This window comes from Penicillium verrucosum (genome assembly GCF_028828655.1).
Source record: "Penicillium verrucosum strain IBT 35672 chromosome Unknown utg000004l_segment0_segment0, whole genome shotgun sequence".
Taxonomy (NCBI): domain Eukaryota; kingdom Fungi; phylum Ascomycota; class Eurotiomycetes; order Eurotiales; family Aspergillaceae; genus Penicillium; species Penicillium verrucosum.
Window position 1 is genome coordinate 2818117 of NW_026643213.1, and position 21403 is coordinate 2839519.

The 21403-nt window shown below is 50.7% G+C and overlaps 9 protein-coding genes across 9 annotated transcripts; 4 read left to right on the forward strand and 5 right to left on the reverse strand.

Annotated features, from left to right (window-relative positions):
- Nucleotides 1-195: 195 nt before the first annotated feature.
- Nucleotides 196-946, forward strand: N7516_010411 (3-hydroxyanthranilate 3,4-dioxygenase). Its single transcript, XM_057223130.1, has 2 exons — nucleotides 196-268; nucleotides 382-946. The coding sequence occupies exons 1-2, from the start codon at nucleotides 237-239 to the stop codon at nucleotides 926-928; spliced, it is 579 nt and encodes a 192-aa protein (XP_057070351.1). The 5' UTR covers nucleotides 196-236; the 3' UTR covers nucleotides 929-946.
- A 413-nt stretch (nucleotides 947-1359) lies between these two features.
- On the reverse strand, nucleotides 1360-3372 carry N7516_010412 (CAP-Gly domain containing linker protein BIK1; the record flags this gene model as incomplete). The annotated part of the gene is made up of 1 exon (XM_057223131.1): nucleotides 1360-3372. The coding sequence occupies one exon, from the start codon at nucleotides 3370-3372 to the stop codon at nucleotides 1360-1362; it is 2013 nt and encodes a 670-aa protein (XP_057070352.1).
- Nucleotides 3373-3970: 598 nt separating this feature from the next.
- N7516_010413 (putative serine/threonine protein kinase ENV7) lies at nucleotides 3971-5377 on the forward strand (the record flags this gene model as incomplete). The annotated part of the gene is made up of 3 exons (XM_057223132.1): nucleotides 3971-4090; nucleotides 4148-4766; nucleotides 4833-5377. 3 exons carry the CDS (start codon nucleotides 3971-3973, stop codon nucleotides 5375-5377), a joined length of 1284 nt encoding a protein of 427 aa, XP_057070353.1.
- A 334-nt stretch (nucleotides 5378-5711) lies between these two features.
- On the forward strand, nucleotides 5712-6974 carry N7516_010414 (putative oxidoreductase, short-chain dehydrogenase/reductase family; the record flags this gene model as incomplete). The annotated part of the gene is made up of 6 exons (XM_057223133.1): nucleotides 5712-5790; nucleotides 5851-6302; nucleotides 6357-6480; nucleotides 6541-6612; nucleotides 6671-6805; nucleotides 6844-6974. The coding sequence occupies 6 exons, from the start codon at nucleotides 5712-5714 to the stop codon at nucleotides 6972-6974; spliced, it is 993 nt and encodes a 330-aa protein (XP_057070354.1).
- A 393-nt stretch (nucleotides 6975-7367) lies between these two features.
- N7516_010415 (putative MFS transporter) lies at nucleotides 7368-9410 on the forward strand (the record flags this gene model as incomplete). Its single annotated transcript, XM_057223134.1, has 10 exons — nucleotides 7368-7561; nucleotides 7621-7828; nucleotides 7882-7898; nucleotides 7947-8049; nucleotides 8100-8548; nucleotides 8603-8689; nucleotides 8741-8794; nucleotides 8845-8985; nucleotides 9054-9173; nucleotides 9227-9410. The coding sequence occupies 10 exons, from the start codon at nucleotides 7368-7370 to the stop codon at nucleotides 9408-9410; spliced, it is 1557 nt and encodes a 518-aa protein (XP_057070355.1).
- Nucleotides 9411-9462: 52 nt separating this feature from the next.
- On the reverse strand, nucleotides 9463-10527 carry N7516_010416 (glycoside hydrolase family 43 protein; the record flags this gene model as incomplete). The annotated part of the gene is made up of 1 exon (XM_057223135.1): nucleotides 9463-10527. The coding sequence occupies one exon, from the start codon at nucleotides 10525-10527 to the stop codon at nucleotides 9463-9465; it is 1065 nt and encodes a 354-aa protein (XP_057070356.1).
- Nucleotides 10528-10971: 444 nt separating this feature from the next.
- Nucleotides 10972-11670, reverse strand: N7516_010417 (uncharacterized protein; the record flags this gene model as incomplete). Its single annotated transcript, XM_057223136.1, has 1 exon — nucleotides 10972-11670. One exon carries the CDS (start codon nucleotides 11668-11670, stop codon nucleotides 10972-10974), a length of 699 nt encoding a protein of 232 aa, XP_057070357.1.
- Nucleotides 11671-12044: 374 nt separating this feature from the next.
- N7516_010418 (oligopeptidase family protein) lies at nucleotides 12045-14270 on the reverse strand (the record flags this gene model as incomplete). The annotated part of the gene is made up of 3 exons (XM_057223137.1): nucleotides 12045-13826; nucleotides 13873-14167; nucleotides 14254-14270. The coding sequence occupies 3 exons, from the start codon at nucleotides 14268-14270 to the stop codon at nucleotides 12045-12047; spliced, it is 2094 nt and encodes a 697-aa protein (XP_057070358.1).
- A 390-nt stretch (nucleotides 14271-14660) lies between these two features.
- Nucleotides 14661-21332, reverse strand: N7516_010419 (ATP-dependent RNA helicase BRR2; the record flags this gene model as incomplete). Its single annotated transcript, XM_057223138.1, has 2 exons — nucleotides 14661-15189; nucleotides 15244-21332. 2 exons carry the CDS (start codon nucleotides 21330-21332, stop codon nucleotides 14661-14663), a joined length of 6618 nt encoding a protein of 2205 aa, XP_057070359.1.
- Nucleotides 21333-21403: the final 71 nt, after the last annotated feature.

Consider the following 21403-nt stretch of genomic DNA (forward strand, 5'->3'; position numbering starts at 1 on the left):
TTGGTCAAGACTCTCGTTAAAACACTGTAGTTCTGGCTGTTGGATTCGAGATATGAAAAAGAAAAATTGACGGGAAGAAGTTGATCCGGGCCGATGTTTTAAGTCCGGGGTGGAGCTGATATCTCCGGGGGATCAGATCGACGTTTTTGATTTTCTGAAGGGTTTCCGACCTCATACGACATTTGCAAAAACTGACAAAGTAGACTCTGACAAGTTCAGATCTTGATATATTGACAATGCTTCTTCCAGCCCTGAACATCCCCAAATGGTAAGCTCAAAGCTTCACAGCCATCTTTCTTACAATGCCTTCCCCCCCACTATATGATTCATCACACGATAGCAGGCTACCCCCAAACCCAACAGCTAACAATATATATTCAGGCTCAGAGAAAACTCCCATCTCCTCCAACCACCAGTCAACAACTACTGTGTCTACCACCCCTCAACACCAGCCACAGCCGGCTACACGGTGATGATAGTGGGCGGGCCCAATGCCCGAACTGACTTCCACATCAACACAACCCCAGAGTTCTTCTACCAATACCGTGGATCAATGCTCCTCAAGACGGTCGACAACTCAACCACACCTCCCAGTTTCCAAGATATCCCCATCCACGAAGGCTCGATCTTCCTGCTGCCCGCGAATACCCCACACTGCCCCGTGCGCTTCAAGGATACTATTGGTGTCGTGATGGAGCAGCCGCGGGCTAAGGATGCGGTCGATGCTATGAGATGGTATTGCAAGAGCTGCAAGGAGATCATTTGGGAGAAGAAGTTCGTGTGTGTTGACCTGGGGACGCAGGTTAAGGCTGTGGTTGAGGAGTTTGCGGCCGACGAGGAAAAGCGCAAATGTAAGGCTTGTGGAGAGATTGCGACGTCGAAGTACCAGGATGGGGAAATTGTACAGCCGCCAACTTATCCTGAATAGTGTATACTGATCTGATCCGTTGGAGGGTGAGGTTGGTGAGGCCATAATTGTAATATATTTCGGTCATGAATGGTTATGAGTGACGAATCCTACATACTTTGAGAGAGAAAAAAAAGAAGAAAAAGAATAGAATGAGATGGATACCTCGACATATCAAAGTGGTCTCCAAGCCTAGGCCAAGGTACACAACGGACATGGAAAGCTGTTTTATACAACGACATCTTATTATGACCAAGGTTATGGTATTTATTACAAGCACACAGCCCCCACCGTGTTGCAAATCCTCTTCGTCCCCCCCGAAAGAACACCATTTATTAACCGGGGTAACCGACCCAACAATCATGTACTAGAAAAAAACACCCCATGCATGCAGCAGAGAGCTGCCGGTCTTATGTGATGCACCGAACTCATGCCCCAATATATCCAGAACATTATTCATCAAGCGGGCAGTCGATGCTTTCATGGCCATCTCGCTCGCAGAGAGCACACCACTTAGATTCATCGATGACTCCCGATGATTTACCGGCAATGGGAGCCATGGATGAGCTCATGGATGAGCTCAGCCCGCTAATACCCTTCAGTCCTTCCATCACCACATCCCGTCCTGTCTTGAGTGCAGGGGGTGTGTCGGAATGAATGGATGAGGCTTTGGTTTGAAGGGGTTCGGTCTTCTCAACCGGGTGGTCATCGGAAAGTTCATCGGCAGTGTCATGTTTAAGATTCTTCTGTTCAGTGGCGTTCTGGCCAGAGCCGAACATGCTGGTGCAGTTTAGGATGTCGTGGCCGCCTGTTTCACAGATCTCGCACCACATGGTGTCCTCGTCGGAAGAGCGTTCAGACTCATGCATGGTCTCCAGTCGCGATTGAGAAGAGTTGGAGATACCGCGGTGATGCCGGGGCTCCGAAGGAGCATCGTGCCAATCGGTCGGGACCACTGTACGGTCAGAAAGACGGTTGGGGTTGGGGTTGGGGTTGTTTGAGTGATTGGAGATATTACCCGCAGAGTGCGAGGTCCTGTGTTGCTTCGGTGAAAGAGTGATGGTAGAGCTGCGGCGACGACCACCAGACTGCAGGTGCATTTCTTGAAGTTGACGCTCGAGCTCTTCGATCCGATTGTCTTTGCGGTTTGTGGTTTCTTCCACCTCTTGCAGTCGAATCTCGAGCTGATTCACGTGCTCTGGATTATGATCATGATCCGCCGAGCCGTTCTGTCCCAAACTTGCCGCGGTGGGGTTTCCGCGGCTCAATGAATGAATAATGGCCTTCAGTCCTCGAATCTCATCATCCTTCTGGTCCAATTCACTACTGCTTCGGGGTCCGTCTGCGGCAGCGTGTGCATCTTTCAGCGCAGCGACAGAGTGATCACGCTCCTTCTTGAGCTCCAACTTGGTGCGCTCAACTTCACCGCGGAGGAACTCGACTTCGGCCCGAGCCTCGGCTTCTCCACGCCGGGCGTCCTCGAGGCCTTCCTCTAACTCCGAAACCAGCTCTTCCAACTGCTTGAGCTGCTGCGCAACAACCTCGACATCCTCGCCGCGGTCCTGCAGTTCTTTATTCTGCTGCATAATCTCGTCGATACGCTGTTCGTATACACGTTCTGTTTCGGAGGCTGCGATCTCCAATGTGTCAAGGGTGCTTCGGAAGTCTGCGCGGTGGACGTCGAATTCCGCCGTTAATTGGGTAATCCGCTCGTTACGTTCGCGTAGCTGTGTACGGAGCGACTGACCCTCCGACCCCTCCATCTCCTCCAATGTCTTTTGGAACTCGCTCAAAGTTCCAGACTGCTCTTCGAGCTGCTTATCTCGGTCTAGAAGCTGCTTCTCTAGACTTTTGATCTGATCCTTCAAGTCTTGAGTCTCCGATGAGAGCGGCCGGCGGAAGTCCGATGGCCGTCCATACGACGAGGAGTCATCATCCACACTCAGTCGTGACGAGGGTCTATCAGACAGCCGAGACGGTGCCTTGACAGGGCTACGCATGGCGCTGTTCATCCCACTGGTCCTGGGTGCTGCCGACGGTGTACGCAGACCGGCCAAACTTAGTTTCGGAGGAGGGGGCACGCGCGGAGATTCGGGTCGAGGGAGCGAGGGTCTTCGGACTCGAGGGCGGGGGGTAGTCAGAGCTGCACCGACCGATTTGCTGAAGTTGACGGGGGCCCCACGTGCAGGAGTGGTCGGAGTAGAGATATTCGAGGATCGCCTTGTAACATACTTGCTGTTGTTCATGGGAACGAATATACCAGAACCCGGGATCGAGGTTGCAAAGTACTTCCGGCCATCGACATCGCCGCTGTTTTTGCCTCTTTGCGCGTGTTCGGAGCTTAATTCAACACCTGCGAATCGTCCAGCCTTCCCCGCTACCGATCCCAAATATTTGACTGTCCCATGCATGCCACCGGGGACATTCACCACGTCACCGACCTGTATATCATCGGGGTGCGCCATTGTGGGGGGATATGGACGATATGAATAGGAAAAAAAAAGAAAAAGTGGGATGCAACTTTTAAATAAGAGGTCCGGGCGAATATTAATAGCCCCTGGAAGGGTACAGAAGTCAAGGGTGTAGAGGGAGCGTTAGGAGAATGCAAGGATATTAAGTTGACGGCCCAACTTCCATGATTAGGAAAAGAGAGAGAGGAAAAAAAGGGAAAAAAAGAGAGAAACAAATGAAAAAGACAGACCTAACTAGTTCTTAATTGAACCAGTTAGAATATGAGAAAAGAGAGAGAGAGAGTGTGTGAGTGTATCCAATCTCAATATAAGAGAAAGGGGGGGGTGGAGGGAGGAGGAGAGACAAGAGACAACAAATAAAAAGAGAACTCCACTCCCTTCACTCCACGTAATATGCCAAACATCTTCAACTCTTCCATCTCCTCTGCATATTCAATCCTTACTTCTCTGTATCTCTCTCTCTCTCTCTGTGTATCTCTCCCAAGACATCTATCGACGATCTTGTCCATTTTATACTAAATCTTGCGCATCTACCCTACCGGACGTACCCGGGCCCCCGACACCTCCACCTCCTACCATCGCATTATACATCATGGCGCAATACTTTTTTGATCTCTTATACAATTTCACGGATTGCATGTGTTGCTTTCCCAGCTCTCCACAGCTAAAGATCAACAACCGGAGTTTTAAACTCCTACGTTTGTTGGGCGAGGTATGGATACCCGATAACGATAGCTGCAAGCTGGTCTGAACTGACCAACGACAACAGGGTGGATTTTCCTATGTTTACCTAGTCCAAGATAAAGCGAGTTCCGAATTATTTGCGCTGAAGAAGATCCGCTGTCCATTCGGCCAAGAATCCGTATCACAAGCCCTGAAAGAAGTCGAAGCCTACAACATCTTCAACTCCCAATCCAACATCATCCACTCGATCGACCACTGCGTATCCACAGAATCCGGTTCGAAATTTAGATCAGATGGCGGAGATCCAGGCTCGAAGACGGTCTATATTCTACTCCCATACTACCAGCGCGGTAATCTCCAGGATGCTATCAATGCCAATCTGGTCAACCATACCAATTTCCCAGAGAAGCGGTTGATGGTCCTGATACTCGGTGTTGCCGATGCGCTTCGTTCGATGCATCAGTATCGGGTGAAGAGCGGGTCGGCAGCTACGCGAAAGGCGAAGGGTGTTCGGAGAGAAGGCGAGGAGGCAGACGAAGAACGGAACATGCAAATGAAACCGAAACGGAGGCCTAGCCATCGCGTAGCAGAGGATGAGGAGGATGAGGAGAATGCGCCCCTGATGGATGACGAGGTCACCCGGAGTCAGGAAGGTATCGAGGATGGGGACCTGCGTCCCTATGCGCACCGAGATGTCAAGCCTGGTGAGTTTTACATTTTGGCTGGTGCGGAAATTATGAATGGACTCGACGAGCTAACTGTCGTTATAGGAAACATCATGATCGATGACAACGGGCAATCACCCATCCTGATGGATCTGGGCTCTTTGGCGCCTAGCCCCATCGCCATTACGTCGCGCTCCCTCGCCTTGGCGGTGCAGGATACCGCAGCAGAACACAGCACGATGCCATACCGTGCACCGGAGCTCTTCGATGTCAAGACAGGGTCAATCATTGATACCAAGGTTGATATCTGGTCGCTAGGCTGCACACTCTACGCCTGTCTCGTGGGCAAGAGTCCCTTCGAGGCGCGCAGTGAGGAGACCGGCGGAAGCCTGAGCATGTGTGTTCTTGGTGGTGACTGGCGATTCCCTGATGAGAAGTCAGGTGCTTCTAAGGGTAAAGCCAAGTCGGGCGAAACCGAGGATTCATCCAAAAGTGATGAGCCTGCGATCAGTGCACCCGTCAAGGATATTGTTCGGAAGTGTCTCACTGTTGAACCCTCGGAACGACCCGACATTGATGAGCTTATTGAGCTCATGAAGGGTGTTATTGATCAGATGCCCGAAGATGATGCGGCCGGCCCATCGCACTGAGATCTACTGGATCTTACGTTTTTCCTATTATGTCCGCGTTCTTTTTCCTTTGACCGGCAGGCTCCGTATGCGTGCGATTTCTTTAGCTGTACATTATGAATGCGAGGGTGTCTATGAGTTGCAACCTATAATTCCATTTTGATATTTCTCACCTTGTTGCTTGTTCCCGTCGTTGCCCCCGTCGTTGCTCTATCATGAATGAGGTCGAATATACACTCCGAGATGGCTTCACGATGACGAAATGCCGGACATGTCCACGATCCAAAACAAGAGCAGACATAGAAAGACATCTAGAAATCAACCCATCAACCCAAACCAAACGGAATCCAGCACAATGAGTAACACCTTCGATGACCACACACAGGGGGCGGACGTGGCGAGAATGTTCCCGGACCAGGTGAAGCAAAAAACATGTACCGCCACCACCCCAACAGACCCAGTATAGTGCTGAACTAACCAGTCTCGCGCGATAGTCCTAATATCCGGTCTCAAGCGAGGCGATCTCGCGGCCACAACGGCAGATGCTCTGGCCCACGGCGGCGCAAAGACCATAATATACACGGGCCGCTCCAAGTCCGAACTGCAACCTGTGGTCGACCACATCAACCGGAAGTACAAAACGGTCGAAATGATCTTTGTGGCGGCCGACCCGGGCAGCCTGAGTTCATTCCGCGAGGCCGCCCATACTATCAAGACCCTGGGCGTGTCGATTGACGGCTTCATTGGGTTTCCCGATGTCATGGCAGTCCCGTGGGAGCTCACTGCGGACGGAGTCGAGTCTCATTTCCAGAAGAATTACCTATGTTATTTCCTGCTGGTGAATCTGCTGTGTGATGTTATGGGGCATCGGTCGAGGGTTGTTCTGGTTACGGCTAGTTTGCGGAATGAGGCGCCTGCGCCTTCATGGGATGATTTGGAGTTTGAGGTGAGTTTGACTTCTTTTTTGTTGGTTTGGGATGGTATATGCTGATTTGGATAGAATGGAGAAAATTACCACAGTCTCGATGGTTATTCGCAGTCGATGCTTGCGATCGTCTTGTTTATCAAGTCTATGGCGAAGAAGTATCGCGGATCGATTACTGCGTTTTCTGCGAATCCTGGAAGTGAGTCGAAATTGATGAATTGATGAATGTGTTTTCGGTAACCATTCTTATTGGATTCAGATACCAAAACCAACGTTCAGACATACGTTGCATGGGATGAGATCAAATCCTGGCTGCAGCGGAAGAAAGAAGGTAACTATGTCCCCGATCATAGATCACGACGAGAACTACTTTGATTTGACATATCCAGCTGGTGAGGACATACCAGTCCTTTTACAACAAGCCCCGAAATCACTTGGACAGGGTAGCGCCACGGTGTTGCGCGGATTGCTCGATCCGGAACTCGAAGGTGAGATAACCAGATCAACAGGGGTGTATATATGTTGTACATGTTACTGATTGGTGGCTATGAGGGTATATCAGTCCAATCTGGAGCCTTTCTAGATCATTGTCAGGTACCCAAGTTACCGCATCTTGACTTCCCAGCAGGTGAAGAAAGTGCAGAGGTGTTATGGAAACGAAGCTATGATTTAGTTGAGTTGTTTCTTTCTTAGATAGTAATCTATTCTTGTTTAATTGGAAGATATCAGTACTTTGAAAGTGATACTCCAAGATAACTCCAAGACCATATAAGCCTTATAAGCCTTTTATATCAAGGGATATATCAAAAGGACTCGCCAAGACCACTCCAACTTGTTATGTCTTTCTGTCTTTTTGTTTGTCTTTTTGTATTTCGGTCTTTTGTCTTTCTGTCTTTCTATCCTGCAATTGAGATCTTGATCTTCCCATTTAAGACACATCCCATCTTATCTTTCTTTATCCCTTTCCTTTCCTCGCACATTTCCTTTTTAAACTCTTTCTTCCTATGAGAACCCTCTCTCATACTTGCTTGGTCTTGGTTTCTTTCTGAATTAATCACATACACACCATCGGAACATTACTCCACCATGGCGCCAGTCATCGACACCTCAGTCGTTCCTGGCACCGTGACTCTAGTGGACGTGGATCATGTCCTGCATACTCGGCACTTGGACCACGGAGACCGTGACATCGTATTGATCCCTACCCCATCAAATGACCCAGATGACCCCCTCAACTGGTCTCGAAGACGGAAACTTCTGTCAACTGCTTGTGTGAGCGTGTGAGTACAGGTTACAACAACCTCACCTAGAGATCAGTGTTGACATTTCATCTTTGTAGCTATACGATGTTCTCAGGCATTGCCTGCTCCATCGTTTACTCAGTGATCAAACCGCTTCACGAACAGACGGGATTGCCCATCAGTACCTTGAACGAAGGAAGCGGCTACATGTTCTTGTTAGCAGGTTGGGGCTTACTGTTTTGGCAGCCTTTCGCTATGCAGTATGGCAAGCGGCCGACGTACATGCTGTCCTTGATAGGAATTTTGGTACCTCATCCTGAATCTGTCGGATATTTGAGATTTATAGCTAACGAATCCAGGGTATGACGATGTGGGGGTAAGTGAAGTATCATGTCTGCAATGAGACAAGACTAACACCGCCCAGACCATACACAAGCAGTAAAGGTCAATGGCTTGCCCGAAACATCGTCTTAGGTTTCTTCACAGCACCCGTGGAAGCGCTTCCTCAGATCTCCGTCACGGACGTGGTAAGTGAAATCCACCTTTAGGAAAGAACCCACCGCTCACACAGCAGCAGTACTTCACCCACGAGCGAGGTACCTACATGGGACTTTATGCATTCTTCTTGGCAGGAAGTAACTACTTTGCACCCGTCATCTGTGGCTTCATCGCCCAGTACCAGGGTTGGCGGTGGGTATTCTACTGGCCGAGCATCTTCCTCGGCTGTGCAATTATCTTCCTCTTCTTTTTCTGCGAGGAAACAAACTACATTCGAGCGCAGCCCGACGAGCCTAGCGTTATCTTAACCACAGAATTCCCAAGACTCAGCTCGGACGGCGAAACAGAGAAACCCACCGCTGTTGACATGGAAGCTGCTACTGGGGTTAGCATCAGGTCGGGCCACACCAAGAAGTCGTATGTGACGAAACTGGCGCTCTGGGGACCGAGCCAGGAGCAGAACACCTTGCTCCGGCGACTCTGGCACTGTATTTACTTCCTCTCGTGGCCCGTTGTCTTCTATGCTGGGTATGGGTGCAATATTTCCGGATTCGATATACATGTTGACTAACATGCACACAGCTTCTCTTACGGATCCTACCTGGTGTACTTCAACATCCTGAATGGAACTGCCTCTATTATTCTTAGCGGCGAGCCCTACCACTTTGGGTCAGTTTCTATTATTTCTATTATCCAATATACGAAGCTAACCCGTCCCAGATCTTCCATGGTCGGTCTGAGTTACCTAGGGCCCATCATCGGTGTGATACTGGCGTAAGATCTCTAGCTTGGCCCGATACTTCAACCACTGCTGACAGAAATAGATCCTTCTTCACTGGCCGATTCAGCGACTGGCTCACTATCAAACTCGCCCGCCGAAACCATGGCGTTATGGAGGCAGAGCACCGTCTCTGGCCCTTCCTCGCTTGTGTGTTGCTTGTGCCTGGTTCCCTTATTCTTTGGGGGTAGGTGCTGCTCATGGGATCCACTGGTTTGGACTCATTGTTGGGATGAGCATTCTGGCCTTTACAAGCGCCTGTGGCGTCACGCTTAGTGTCAATTACTTTATCGACAGCTACCGAGAGCTGAGTGGTATTGCGATGGCCAGTGTGATTATGGTTCGGAATACCATGTCTTTTGCAATTGGATATGGGTAGGTTTTTCTCGAGTTCTTAGCAGAAGACAAAAACACTAACTTCATTTTAGTATTACGCCTTGGATCAATAACATGGGGTACCAGAACTGTTTCATCTCTGCTGCCTTTATTGGCATGGCATGCGCTTCAGTCTTCTTCGTTATGATTCTGTTTGGAAAGACATTCCGCGAACGTTCTCGCGAGCAGTACTGGAAGCTTGTTCAGGAGAACTGGGAGAAGGGCATGTGCAATTAGGATGATCTACCGTTACTTTCTGCTCGAGCAATTTCAATATCAATATCAATATCTATTTGACAGGAGTCTGTTCCTCCGCCAAATGAATAGCCCCTTCATCATCATAAACAATCTCCCTCACTTTCACCGATCTCAAATGATCAACGCCCTCCGAAAGCTCACAGTCATGATAAAACAAGTACCACTTCCCCTGGAACTCGACAATGGAATGATGCGTCGTCCACCCAAGCACCGGATCCAAAATCCGTCCCCGATAGGTAAACGGACCCCAAGGTGAAGACCCCGTAGCATAAGCCAAGAAATGCGTATCACCAGTCGAGTAAGAGAAATAATAAGTCCCTTGATACCGATGCACCCAAGCAGCCTCAAAGAACCTCCTCTCATGATCATCCGCCAACAAAGGCTCCCCGGTCTCCGGCGCAAGAATCACAACCTCCTTAACCCCCGACGCCAACGAAAGCATATCATCCGTCAACATCGCAACACGCGGACAAAGCGCACGAACACCCTCTCCAGCAGGCTCATGTGGTCCAGACAAGCTCTCATCGAAGACAAGTCTCTTCTTCCGTCCGTCAACACCACCTTCATCGCCATCGACCCATTCCCCGTCTCCATCTTCCTCCTTTCCTTCAACCCAACACTGCAACTGTCCACCCCAAATCCCACCAACATATAAATACGCCTCCCCACCAGCATTCACATCAACAAAAACAGCGGGATCGATACTATACGTCCCCTGGATATAATCCTGCTGCGGGACAAACGGACCTTCAGGTGCATCAGCGACAGCAACACCGATCCGGAAGATACCCTTTTGATCACGGGCCGGGAAGAAGAGGTAGAATTTATTATTTTTTGTTGCGGCATCGGGTGCCCAGAGTTGCTTTGAGACCCAGGGGATATCTTTGTCGCGGAGGACGACGCCGTGGTCGGTTACGGGGCTGGTGATTGTGGCCATGGAGAGGACGTGGTAGTCGGCCATGTCGTATTGGTCGCCATTGTCGTTGAAGGGGATTGTTGTTTCGCGGTCGTGGCTGGGGTAGATGTAGAGTTTGTTGTTGAAGACGTGGGCGGAGGGGTCGGCTGTGTAGATGTGGGAGACTAGTGGGTTGGACATTTTGTTTGGTGGTGGTGGTGGTGATGGTGGTGGTGAGGTTATATATAGATAGGGCTGAGTGTGTAGATGGGAGATGGAAGGAAGAACTGGAGTTATATTTGGTTATTTTAGGGGAACAGGAGGATATTAATATTCTATTCTCTGCTATTCTACTATTCTATCATCTTACTATTACTCGATTACCCCGTTATTCTCCTCATTATCCCTCTATTATCCCTCTATTATCCCACCTATTAACCTCCTATTAACCTCCTATTAACCTCCTATTAACCTCCTATTAACCTCCTATTAATCCTCCTATTAGCCTATGTCTTGTCTCTACAACTCCTTTAGCCGACGGCTAAATCAACATTCCGGGGGAGATGATCATATTATAGCCTGTATATTCTGTTGTATATTCTATATTCTATATTCTTTCTATATCTAATTGAAATAAAATCCAACTCACTTCAAATTCCACCGATGCGATTCCTCAGCATACGCCCTCTGTAATGCCTGCTGCCACTCGAACTCCATCTGTCGTAGTACTTCAGCTTCACTCTCACTCATCTTCTCATCCTTCTTACTCCCATCACCCTCATCGACATCCATATCCATATCCACATCCTCCTGCTCCGGCTCCGGCTGCGGCTCCTCACATCCCCTCAACCCAAAAAACCTCCCCAACCTCTTCACTCTCGTAGGGAGATCAATAGTCTTCTCTTCCGCCGTCCCAATCCATGGGGTAATATAAACAGGATAATTAAAGGTAGCGGGAACAGGCGGGTAAACCTGATGGAAATGCCGGGCGAGATTATCGACCTGCTCCGAGGTCAGAAGGTTGTAGGCCAACATATTTGGTGGGAAGTCTGGATGTTGGAGGCCTGTTTCGCAGTTAACGAGGGGCCAGAGGCGGGAGGAGAGATGGCGAAGGAGGGACGGGAAATTGGGATGGAAGTTGGGATTCTCGTGGAAGGAGACTTGACGGTATTCGATTGGGATGGGGGAATCGGTGAACTCTATAGGGGTTGGGGAAGACATGCTCATTGGACTAGGAGTGTCTCCTAGGGTTGTGGTGGTTGAGGCGGTGGAAATGGAGAGAGTTCGTTCGGAGAGCCAGCTGATGCTGTGAGGGGACTTGGGGGTTTGAGGATCGTTGTCCATTGTATAGTTGGGGTTGGGTTGGGGTTGATATAGAGTCTATGCTGTGTTGCTGTGTTGCTGTGTTGTATGAAGAATACAAAATGGAGGATATCAAGGAAACCAAGGACACTTATATATACGAAATGTATGTGATTGTCTAAACCCTCAAAGAATCATCTCGACAATGAGATGAAACCTCCCAAAACATCCTCTTCTTTATAACACAAAGACATCGTTCTAAACTCTCCAATCAAGGCGACTTTCAAACGACACCCCCTTCTTATCCCTTTGTTTCTAAGAAAAGCACAATAGCCATGTTCATAAATATCTTCATATTCAAGTTCAGTCTTCCCTCATTGGCCCAAATAGCTAAATCAAAGAGACTATTGTTATTATCACAGCGACAGACTGCCCACTCCCCGTGACAGATCAGGTTCCTCCGGGATGCCCGCGTACTTGTTAATCCAGTTCAGAACAGTCTGGTGCCACATGAGCGAGTTTTCAGGGTTCAGAACCCAATGGTTCTCATCAGGGAACGTTAGGAACGCACTATCGACGCCGCGCATCTGGAGTACATTAAACGCAGCTAGACCCTCCGCGATGGTCAGACGGTAATCCAACTCGTTGTGAATGATCAGATGAGGCGTGTCCCAGTGTTCCGTGAACCGCGACGGATCCCACTTCGCCCAGTTCTCCGGCACCTTCCAGATCGGCCCTTTCAGGTCGTGGAGAGGGAAGTATTGCTCTTCACTAGCCAACTGGGAGGTCATGCTGAATACTCCGTCGTGGGTGACTAGTGCCTTGAACTTGCGCCCGAGCGGATGACCCTGCATCCAGTTCATCATGTAACCGCCGTACGAGGCGCCCAGTGCAACCGCACGCGTGGTGTCGACGTAATCCAGGTGCTGCTCGATAAATTCGAATCCCTTGACCAGGTCCTCGTAGGGCCGACCGCCCCATTGTCCCTGGATTCCATCGGTGAAGGGCTGTCCGTAGCCAGTACTGCCTGTTGGGTTGGGGGTGATCACGACGTAACCCTGTTCGGCAAAAACAGCTGGGTTCCAACGTGTGCTCCACTGATCGTTCCACGCGCCCTGCGGTCCACCGTGGATCAAATATGCAAGCGGGTATTTGCCCCCGGGCTTGAAGTCCGACGGCTTCACCACCCACGCGTGGACAGGGTGGTCTTCGGCTCCCTTGAACCAGATCTCATCGACCTGGGACGAGGACAAGCCGAATGCACTGCCGCCCCGCCCGTTTGAGGATACCATTTGGACATTATCTGGGTGTGCTGGATCGATGATAGTCCACAGGCTGTTATCAACCAGGCTGCTGCTAGACACGAACAGCTTGGAGGAGTTGGCAGCTGCTGGAACGGCATCATTCACGTATCCCGATCTGGTCAGTCTCTTTAGAGACTCGGGCTTGATCGTATGCACATTCTCCAGAGCCAGTTGGTACAGAACTCCGCGGCCAGTCTCCTCGACATGAATGAACAGCGACTTGTCATCATGGGAAAACGACACGGCCGAGGGACTGAGATCCCAGTGTCCTTTCCCATCGTCCGACTGGAAAATCTCGATCATCTCTCCATTCCATGGGTTGGGAACATACAAGATACGGTTCTTATCAGACTCATAGCCATCCCTGCGCATCGCTAGAACAGCAATCGAGCTACCGTCTGAGCTAAGGACAGGAGACGACATCGCTCCCTGAAGGCCAGCAACCTTGCAGATTTTCGGTTCAGACTCAGTTATGCTCATGCTCGTCCACGAGAACATGGGAGAATAATAACACGAGCAAGAGGTGTGAGTTGCGGGGTTGAGGTTGGGATCTTTCGCAATAAAGACAATAGCCGACGGACTAATATCAAAGTCCCCAGTACCACCAAAAGGCGGGACCGGCGACTCTACGCCCGCCAGTCCTGAGACCGCGATCAAGTTGGTAAGGCCCGAGACTGAGTACTTTCCAGCCCGCCGACGGGCCGGCGACAAAGGAGCCTGTTCCAGCAATCCATAGAAGATCGTGTTCTTCTGGGGCTCAACATACGAGTCCCAGTGTCTAACAAAGAGAGATGTGTACAGTTTACCGGTTGTATGGGGCTTCTTCGCATCATGGGGATTGTATAGCGATCCGTCTGTATTGGCCTTGCCTGTCACGGCGAAGCCGACCTTTCCCTGGCTCCAGAAGGACAACCTTCAGGTCCGATACGGGGCCTGGGACAGTGCCTGCGGTGTATGTTTCATCGGCCTGGCGGGCATCGCCGACGACAAAGCTTGTATTGCCATTGTTTTTGTTCTTTAGCCATACAAGCTTGTCGCTATCGTCCACCCACTGTGGGTTACTGGCGCCGGGGTCGTTGGTAATAAGGGCAGAGCGGCCGGAGCTGATATCGATAACGCGGATTTCATTGGTCTTGGAATGAGACTCGAAAGAGTAGGATGTCTGCGTGTAGACTGCTAGGGTGCCGGCCGCATTGGGAACGGCTGAGGACCGCCTGGGTGCTCCAAGCAGAACCCTAGAGGGGCCGGTGTCAGTCCCATCCTCTCGAATGTGCTCGATTGAGATTGACGTCAAGTTGTCAATTATATGGACACTACTTACTGGGGAGTGAACTTCATGTTCCGAATGGCCATATCAGATCGTATGGGAGATAAGATAGGAAGCTCGGGGGAGCTTCCACGGATTGAGCTTAAATGAGGGTATCAGGCTCTTCAGATAACCAAAAATACGTAAAACACAACAGCGTATGCTATTGATATCAAAGAGAGAAATACCTTGGTAGGGTTAGAGAGAGAGAAAGAGTTGGAGACGAGGAGAGGAGGTTGGGGAGCAACGTGATCATGCGGGGGGGTCATGGTCCTGATTGGGTTAAGCGTCATGTACCTTGCAGGCATTTACATCTACAAAGTCACATCGGAGAAAAGGCAAGTAAATAACCATACAAGACATATTGTATTCAACAGCTTCAAAAACATAACTATTATTACAAACAGTGAGGATAATCCCATTTACTCTTCCTCCTCTTCCTCACTTTCATCCTCATCCATTCCCTCTGCCGCATTGACACTGAACGTGGGAGCCTGATCAACGCCAACATAGCTGTCGCCCATGAGGTAGAGCGTCAATTCATGATCTCCAGGAGTAGGGACCACATACTCCAAGCGCAGCTCGAGCTTGCGACCGATGGTGACACGCTTGATAGCCAACAGGCTCTTGGTCTTCTCGTCACCAACAACCAACCACCAGTTCTCCATCTTCTGGCTGGGGTAGAATGGTGCGTGGACGGTAGCATCGGGCTCTTCGTCTTCTTCGATGTCCCGCTCGATCTTGACCTTGAGGTATGCGGGTTGGCCCGAAGTGATACCGTCGGCATCCTCAACTTCGAAGTCAAGCTCGATGTTGGGGTACTTCTCGTTGGTGAAAGCCGCAGCTTGTGCCAATTGCTTGTTGTCGAGGCCGAGACGCTTGACCAAAGTAGCGTAGTCCTTGTTCTCCGATGGGTCCATGGCCTCCATGAATTCGAAGATATCATTGATCCTGTACAAAGGTAGATTAGCAAATGTCTCTGGAGACCCTTCTGATGATACATACTTGTATTCGTTGGCCACCTTGATGACATCAGGAGAGAAGTGGGGAATCTGCTTCAGAGGACTGTCACGATCCCACATGGCCTGAACCACCATCTGGGACAATTCCATCGCGTTCATCGCGTTGAGATGACCCTCGGATGAGAGGACATCCACACAAGCGCTGAGCAGGTTAAGAACCTTGCGAACAATGTCTTCCTGATCCTTGGCAAGATCAAGAGGAAGCTGCATGCGGGAGAAGTGGGCCTGGAGGAGAACAAAGGCCTTGAAGTGAGGTGAGTCGAAGGAAACCTCCGACATCTTCACCGGTACACGATCATACACGCGGCGGAGAATGTGATTCTCATGGCGACGCATCTGGATAGACTCGAACTCAGTCGCCGAGGTGACAATCTCCAGGATACCCTTGAGCTTCGTCCGGGATGAGAGAGACAACAAAAAGGTTTGCATGGTAATGAACGAGATGTTGTAGTAAGCACCGATCATGGCGGCGTTCAAAGGCGAAACGCTGTCATCTTCTTCATCCACGTCAATGATCTTTGCCTCTGACAACTCCTTCAGTGTGTTCTCCACCAGCTCTGACAGGAATGTGCTGAGCCCCTCGTGGCTCACGTCGCTAAGACCGTAGAAACTGGGGTTTGCAAGAAGACGGCGATAGAAATAGGTGTATGTCATCCAATCAACCGCATCCTGGGTGGAAGAGATGGTCCTTGTGCTGGCTTCGGTCACAAAGGCATCGTGGAGGTAGACCTGCAAGTGACTCTCAACAGGCAAGGCCTCGTTCAGGAACTTCTTGTAGTACTCGCGCTTCACTGCTGGCACCATAAGAACACCGCGGCCAAGCTTGTCCTGACCGGGACGGGAGGCTTTGCCGAACATCTGCAAGATATCGCTGATGGGGTAGTCGATGTAGCGATGCTCACGGCCATCGAAGAATTGAGTGTTCATAATGATGACCAAGTGAGCCGTGATATCCAGTTCCCAGCAAACATCTCTTGAAGCCAAAAGCACCTGAATCGCACCAATGCTGAACAGGTGCAACACAATGCGCTTATCGGTGGCATTGAGAGCTTCGTGGTAGTAGCCAACACCGTGAGAAAGTGATGTGGCAAGGGTCTGCTCGTGGACACGCTCAAGCAAAGGAGCGAGCTCACTGACATCGGCGTTCAGGAAACGATCTTCATCGTTATCGATAGCACACGCGGAGAGGAGATCCGCAGCGGTCGCACGGACTTGCTTGCGGCTAGGAACGAAAACGAGAGCAGGCTTATCGGGGGAAAGCTGCAAAATCGACTGGTAGGCCGGGCGAGCCATCGCGAGCATGGCAGAGGGGAAGTGAGGGATGGTGAATGATTGAAGGTGAAGCTCTAGAGGCACAGGACGGGCATGCGGACTGAAGTTGTAGATTGTGTGCTTGTTGGCACCGATCCACTCTCCGATGTCCCGGGCATTGGAAAGAGGCACGCTAAGACCAACAATACGCATTTCGTTTTCAGTCTGGAGAGAGATGTAGTGCATGCGTGAAACGATCACTTCGTACACGTATCCAGCGTAGCCGCCGAGCAAGTGAAGCTCATCGGGAATGAACAGCTGCACTGTCTGGATGTTCTTACGTCGCTGCCACTGGCGAGACAACACGTCCCACTGAGTGGGAGTGGCAAGCACGAGATCAGCTTGTTCGAGAAGCTTCAAATCCGCTGTGGTTTCACCCGTAAGCTTAACAATAGTTTTGCCTCCATCCAGTCCACCAAGGCGCTTCTGCCAGTCAGCTAGTCGGTGATCGAGCAGCTCCTGGAATGGCGCAATGTAGACTGCACGGCCGCTATCCTGTTTGGACCAGTGACGAAGCAAAGCCAACTCAGCACAAACGGTCTTTCCACTTCCCGTAGGAGCACCGAGGAAGATGTTGTCATCGGTGTCGAATACTGACTTGAAGACCTGAGACTGAATCTTGTTGAAATGCTGCCAGTTGGGGTACAACGCTTGGTAGTCCTCACGCTTCAGTGCCTTAACAGGTGCACGCTGCATGTCGAGCAGTGGTGTGTGGGGAGGGAAGCGCTCGGGGAGAACCAGCTTCTGGAAGGACACGGCAATCTTCGTCTCGGAATGCATCCATCGGTCAGATACAAGCGAGATGAAGTAGTTCGGGGGCATCGGCTCATTGACAGGAACGGTGAATTCGACAAGGTGCTCATTCATCTCGGACTTGGCAAATTCAGCACGAAGCAAGAAGCGATCCTGGAACAAAATCTCCTCTCCGTCACAGTCCTCAACCAAAATCCAGAAATCTTGGGCATTGCCGTGGATTTCATCATCCCAGACAAAGTTGGGGGAAATGGTCAACTCTACACGCAGCATGGATCGCGTGATGGGCTGCACTTGAGCTTGAACATCGAGTCGAGGGAACTTGGACACCAAGTCGCACACAACACGCCCAGCCTTGGGCATGCTTAGAAGCTCACCCATGCGGGGAGGATCCAAATCGAAATAGCTACCCCAAGGCACGTCAATGCGTTCCGCTTTCTGCAAAACATCTCTTGGGCAGTGGGGGAACTGACGAAGGGGGGACATTGTTGGCCACATGCGCTTTTCGGCCATTTTGCAAAGGTCGAGCGCAGTCTTCGCGACTGAGGCCCAGCCCTTCTTCAGGCAAATCTCGAAAATTGCGCGGATGATACGTCCAGCAGATTGAGTGACATAAACCATGTCTGCCATCAGCGCAAGTCCCTCGAGCTTAAGTCTGGAGATGTAAGCCTGCAAAAGAACGTTGATCTTGGCATGAGGCTCATCAATGGTCTCCTTAACAGGGACGGGAACCCGGCCTAGCAGTTTTCCAAGCTCGAGCTTCTCATCCTGGCGAACAGGGATGTACTTGAACTCATCACTCAGGGCAAAGATTCGGAACAATTCAATGGTCGTAATGGAGGGTTGGAGGTGTTGAGAGTAGGTAAGCATTGAGTTGTGACCAATGTAGTAGTGCGAAGAGATACGTCCAAGCTCAGTCGACTGCAGACGTCCAGTCTTCTTTTCATACTTGACGAGACCGGCCTTCTCAAGAACCGCAGCAGCGGAGTGAATAAGATCCACTCGCTTTTGCTCTAGGGCATCATCGTTCTGATAATCAGCGCCAACACTGTACAGACCAGGTGATCGGAGCATCCGAACGTAAAGGTAAGTGTAGCCTAGCCAATCCACACCTTCATCGCGGGTACGAACATTGCCAAGTACAATCTCAGCATTCAGATTGTCTGCTAATTTGCTCATCAGCTGCGACTCAATTGGAAGCTGTTGATTCAAGAGCGAGAGATAGTATTGAATTTCAGCTTGCGATGTGATAATGATACCCTCACCGAAGGTATCATATTGGGGCCGACCAGCTCGTCCCAACATTTGCAGAACGTCTTGCGGGCTCAACTCGACCCAGGCACCCTTCTCGGGAGAGTAGACCTGGGTTCCCTTGATGATGACGGTGTGGGCGGGAAGGTTGACACCCCAGGCCAGTGTCGCTGTACAAACAAGGACCTGAATGCTTCCATCGGCGAAAAGTGCCTGGACGGAATCACGATCGGCAAGACTCAGACCAGCATGGTGAATACCGAGACCGTACGGCATAAGATCCTTGAGGTTGGCATCGTCCACTGAGTCTGCTTCTTCGGAGAGAATGGCACGACTAGCAGCGTCACTGCGCAGAATCTGACCAATGGTTTCATTCTCAAGGGCCTTGTCTCTGATGTACTTGGCGGTTTTGGCGGTCTCCTTTCGAGAGTGGACGAAGATAAGCATTTGGTTTCGGTTTTGCCCGACCTGCTCCATGGTCTTGGTATAACAAATGTCATTCATCGTCTTTAACTGCTTGATGGCCTTCTTTTCGGTGACGCCAATGAATTCCTGCTTGAGGGGACACGGACGGTAGCTGCCATCGAAATGGAACATGCCCTTGACAGGATCTGCGCGCAGGAAGCTTCCAACATCATGGTAGTTAGGAAGGGTTGCACTGAGACCCACGATTCGCACAGGCTCTCCAGTCTGCTCGGTTTTGCGAATTGTTCGGCTGACGATGCTCTCAAGGACGGGGCCACGTTCATCGTGGAGAAGGTGAATCTCGTCAATAACAACAAGGCGAACAAGGTTGGTGTAGCTGGTCTCGGTTGCCTTTCTGGTGATAACATCGTACTTCTCAGGGGTGGTGACGATGATCTGGGTGTCGGCAATTTGCTGCTTGGTGAGCTGACGATCACCTGTAAGCTCGGACACTCGGATACCATAAGGCTCCAGGCGCTTGCCAAGGTTGCCAACTTGTTCTTGAACCAGAGCCTTCAAGGGAGATATGTATATGACTTTGAAGTCGTCCAGCATGATCTCTCCCGTTTCAGGGTTGCGATTCTTCCCGATTTCTCGAAGGATCGTAAGCATAGCAACGTTGGTCTTTCCGGATCCCGTGGGAGCACAGACAAGCATGTTTCCATCGTCATGGAATGCTGAAGGGTAGCACTTTGTCTGCACACGGTTGAGTTCCTTTGAAGTCCCAAATCCAACACGGGCCCATTCAGGCAGCTCGGTGGTCGGGATATTCTTCTCTCCAGCCTCCTTCTTGGCCTTGGGCGGTGGCACATGGATCTCTTCGTATCCCTTGAATGCTCGTTTAGTCGACCCCTGGGGAAGCTTGACATTAGGATTGGTCATAAGATGGTTGCCTTGATGGAAGACCAAATTTTCCAAATTGATCGTTCTCTTGGGCTGAAGAATGCCACCCTCGCCAGCTTCGGCGGGTTTTTGGTCGGCAGTTGGACCTGAAGGAACATCGACATCCATCAAGTCAAACTTAATCTTCTTACCCGGTGGTGCTCCGAGTTCGTCGCCGGCTTCTTTGCCACGGATTTCATCGAGAATGGCACGTTGGCCGGCTTCGACCATCTCAATCTCCACGAGATTGCGCGCATCGGGATCCTCTGCGACTCTTCTCCAGCGGGTAACCCATACGGCCTTGTCGCGGTTGGTGACTAGTTTAGCAACAATATCGGGGTGGTCATAGTCGAAGAGTTCCATGAGGTCATTCTCGACATCACGCAGGGGCTTTAGTGCTCCGTCCTCGTCCTTTCCGCCGAGGATCTCAAGTGCCTCATCTGTTTTCTCATGCTGGATGTGAGCATCTGTATAGATAGCACCGATTTGACGTTGCAGCCAGTAAGCATCGATTTCGCGAGCGGAGACCTTCAAACCGGTCTTTTCTGCGGCTTTGTCACTTCGACCAAGACCACCATCGATGACCATTTCATCTCCATCTTCATCTTGAGCTGCCGTAGCATCGTCAAGTGCAAGCTTTTCTTGTCCTTCCTCTTCCTCTTCGTCGCTGAGCTCGTCCTCGTCTCGAACTTCGTCGACAGTTCCCATGCGCTCATCATCTTCATCTTCTTCGTCGAAGACGACAGCAACACCTTGGCGTTCATCGAGTTCGCCACCTTCTTCATCGAGGCCGCCTTCCATCTCCTCCTCTTCGTCCTGGGCATCGTAGTCTGTAACCTTCTTGCCTAGGTTGACGAGTTCGTTGAATTCCTTGGGGTTCATTGTGGTTCCCAGAAGATCATCAATCTCCTTCTTTTTATCGAAATCCTTCATATCCTCGTCCTTCAGTAGTTCCAATACAGCATCGGCGGCACTTCGGATGACTTCGTGGGGGACATCGCCCAGCTGGCTGCCGGTGATTGTGAGAATAAGGTCATACGTGGCTCGTGTGGCGGGGGTGCGAGGGCGATATTTCAAGCCTTCGACGAAGGCATCGGCTGCTGAAAGGATGCCTTGGCCCCGTAGTTGTGCTGGTTGGCCGCGGTGGCGCTTTTTCTGTTCGCGTAAAAGCACATCTTCACCCTCACCGATTGCGCCCCGCTCGAGAGCTGTCGGGGCTGCCTTCTTAGATTTGGGCGCGTCATCACGCGCGACTCGTCCACCCATCTCCCGGATCCCAATGCGACCCGCGAGAGACTCCGGGTCTCCAGTGGGTTCGTCATGGGTGCGAGTGATAAAACGACGGTCCGCCTGGAGAACCAGGTTGGACATCTCCGAGTACTTGTACTGGGAAATGTTTTGGTCCGCCATCTTGGTGGTTGTATGGTTAAATCAGGAAAGAAAAAGAAAAAAAAAAACGATGAAAGAAAGAGTGAGTTGCG

Excerpts from the sequence above, each read along its gene's own strand:
- N7516_010411 (XM_057223130.1), top strand. The coding sequence starts at position 237 with ATGCTTCTTCCAGCCCTGAACATCCCCAAATG. Across the intron at positions 269-381 it reads GCCCTGAACATCCCCAAATG|GCTCAGAGAAAACTCCCATC; the intron begins GTAAGCTCAAAG and ends ATATATATTCAG.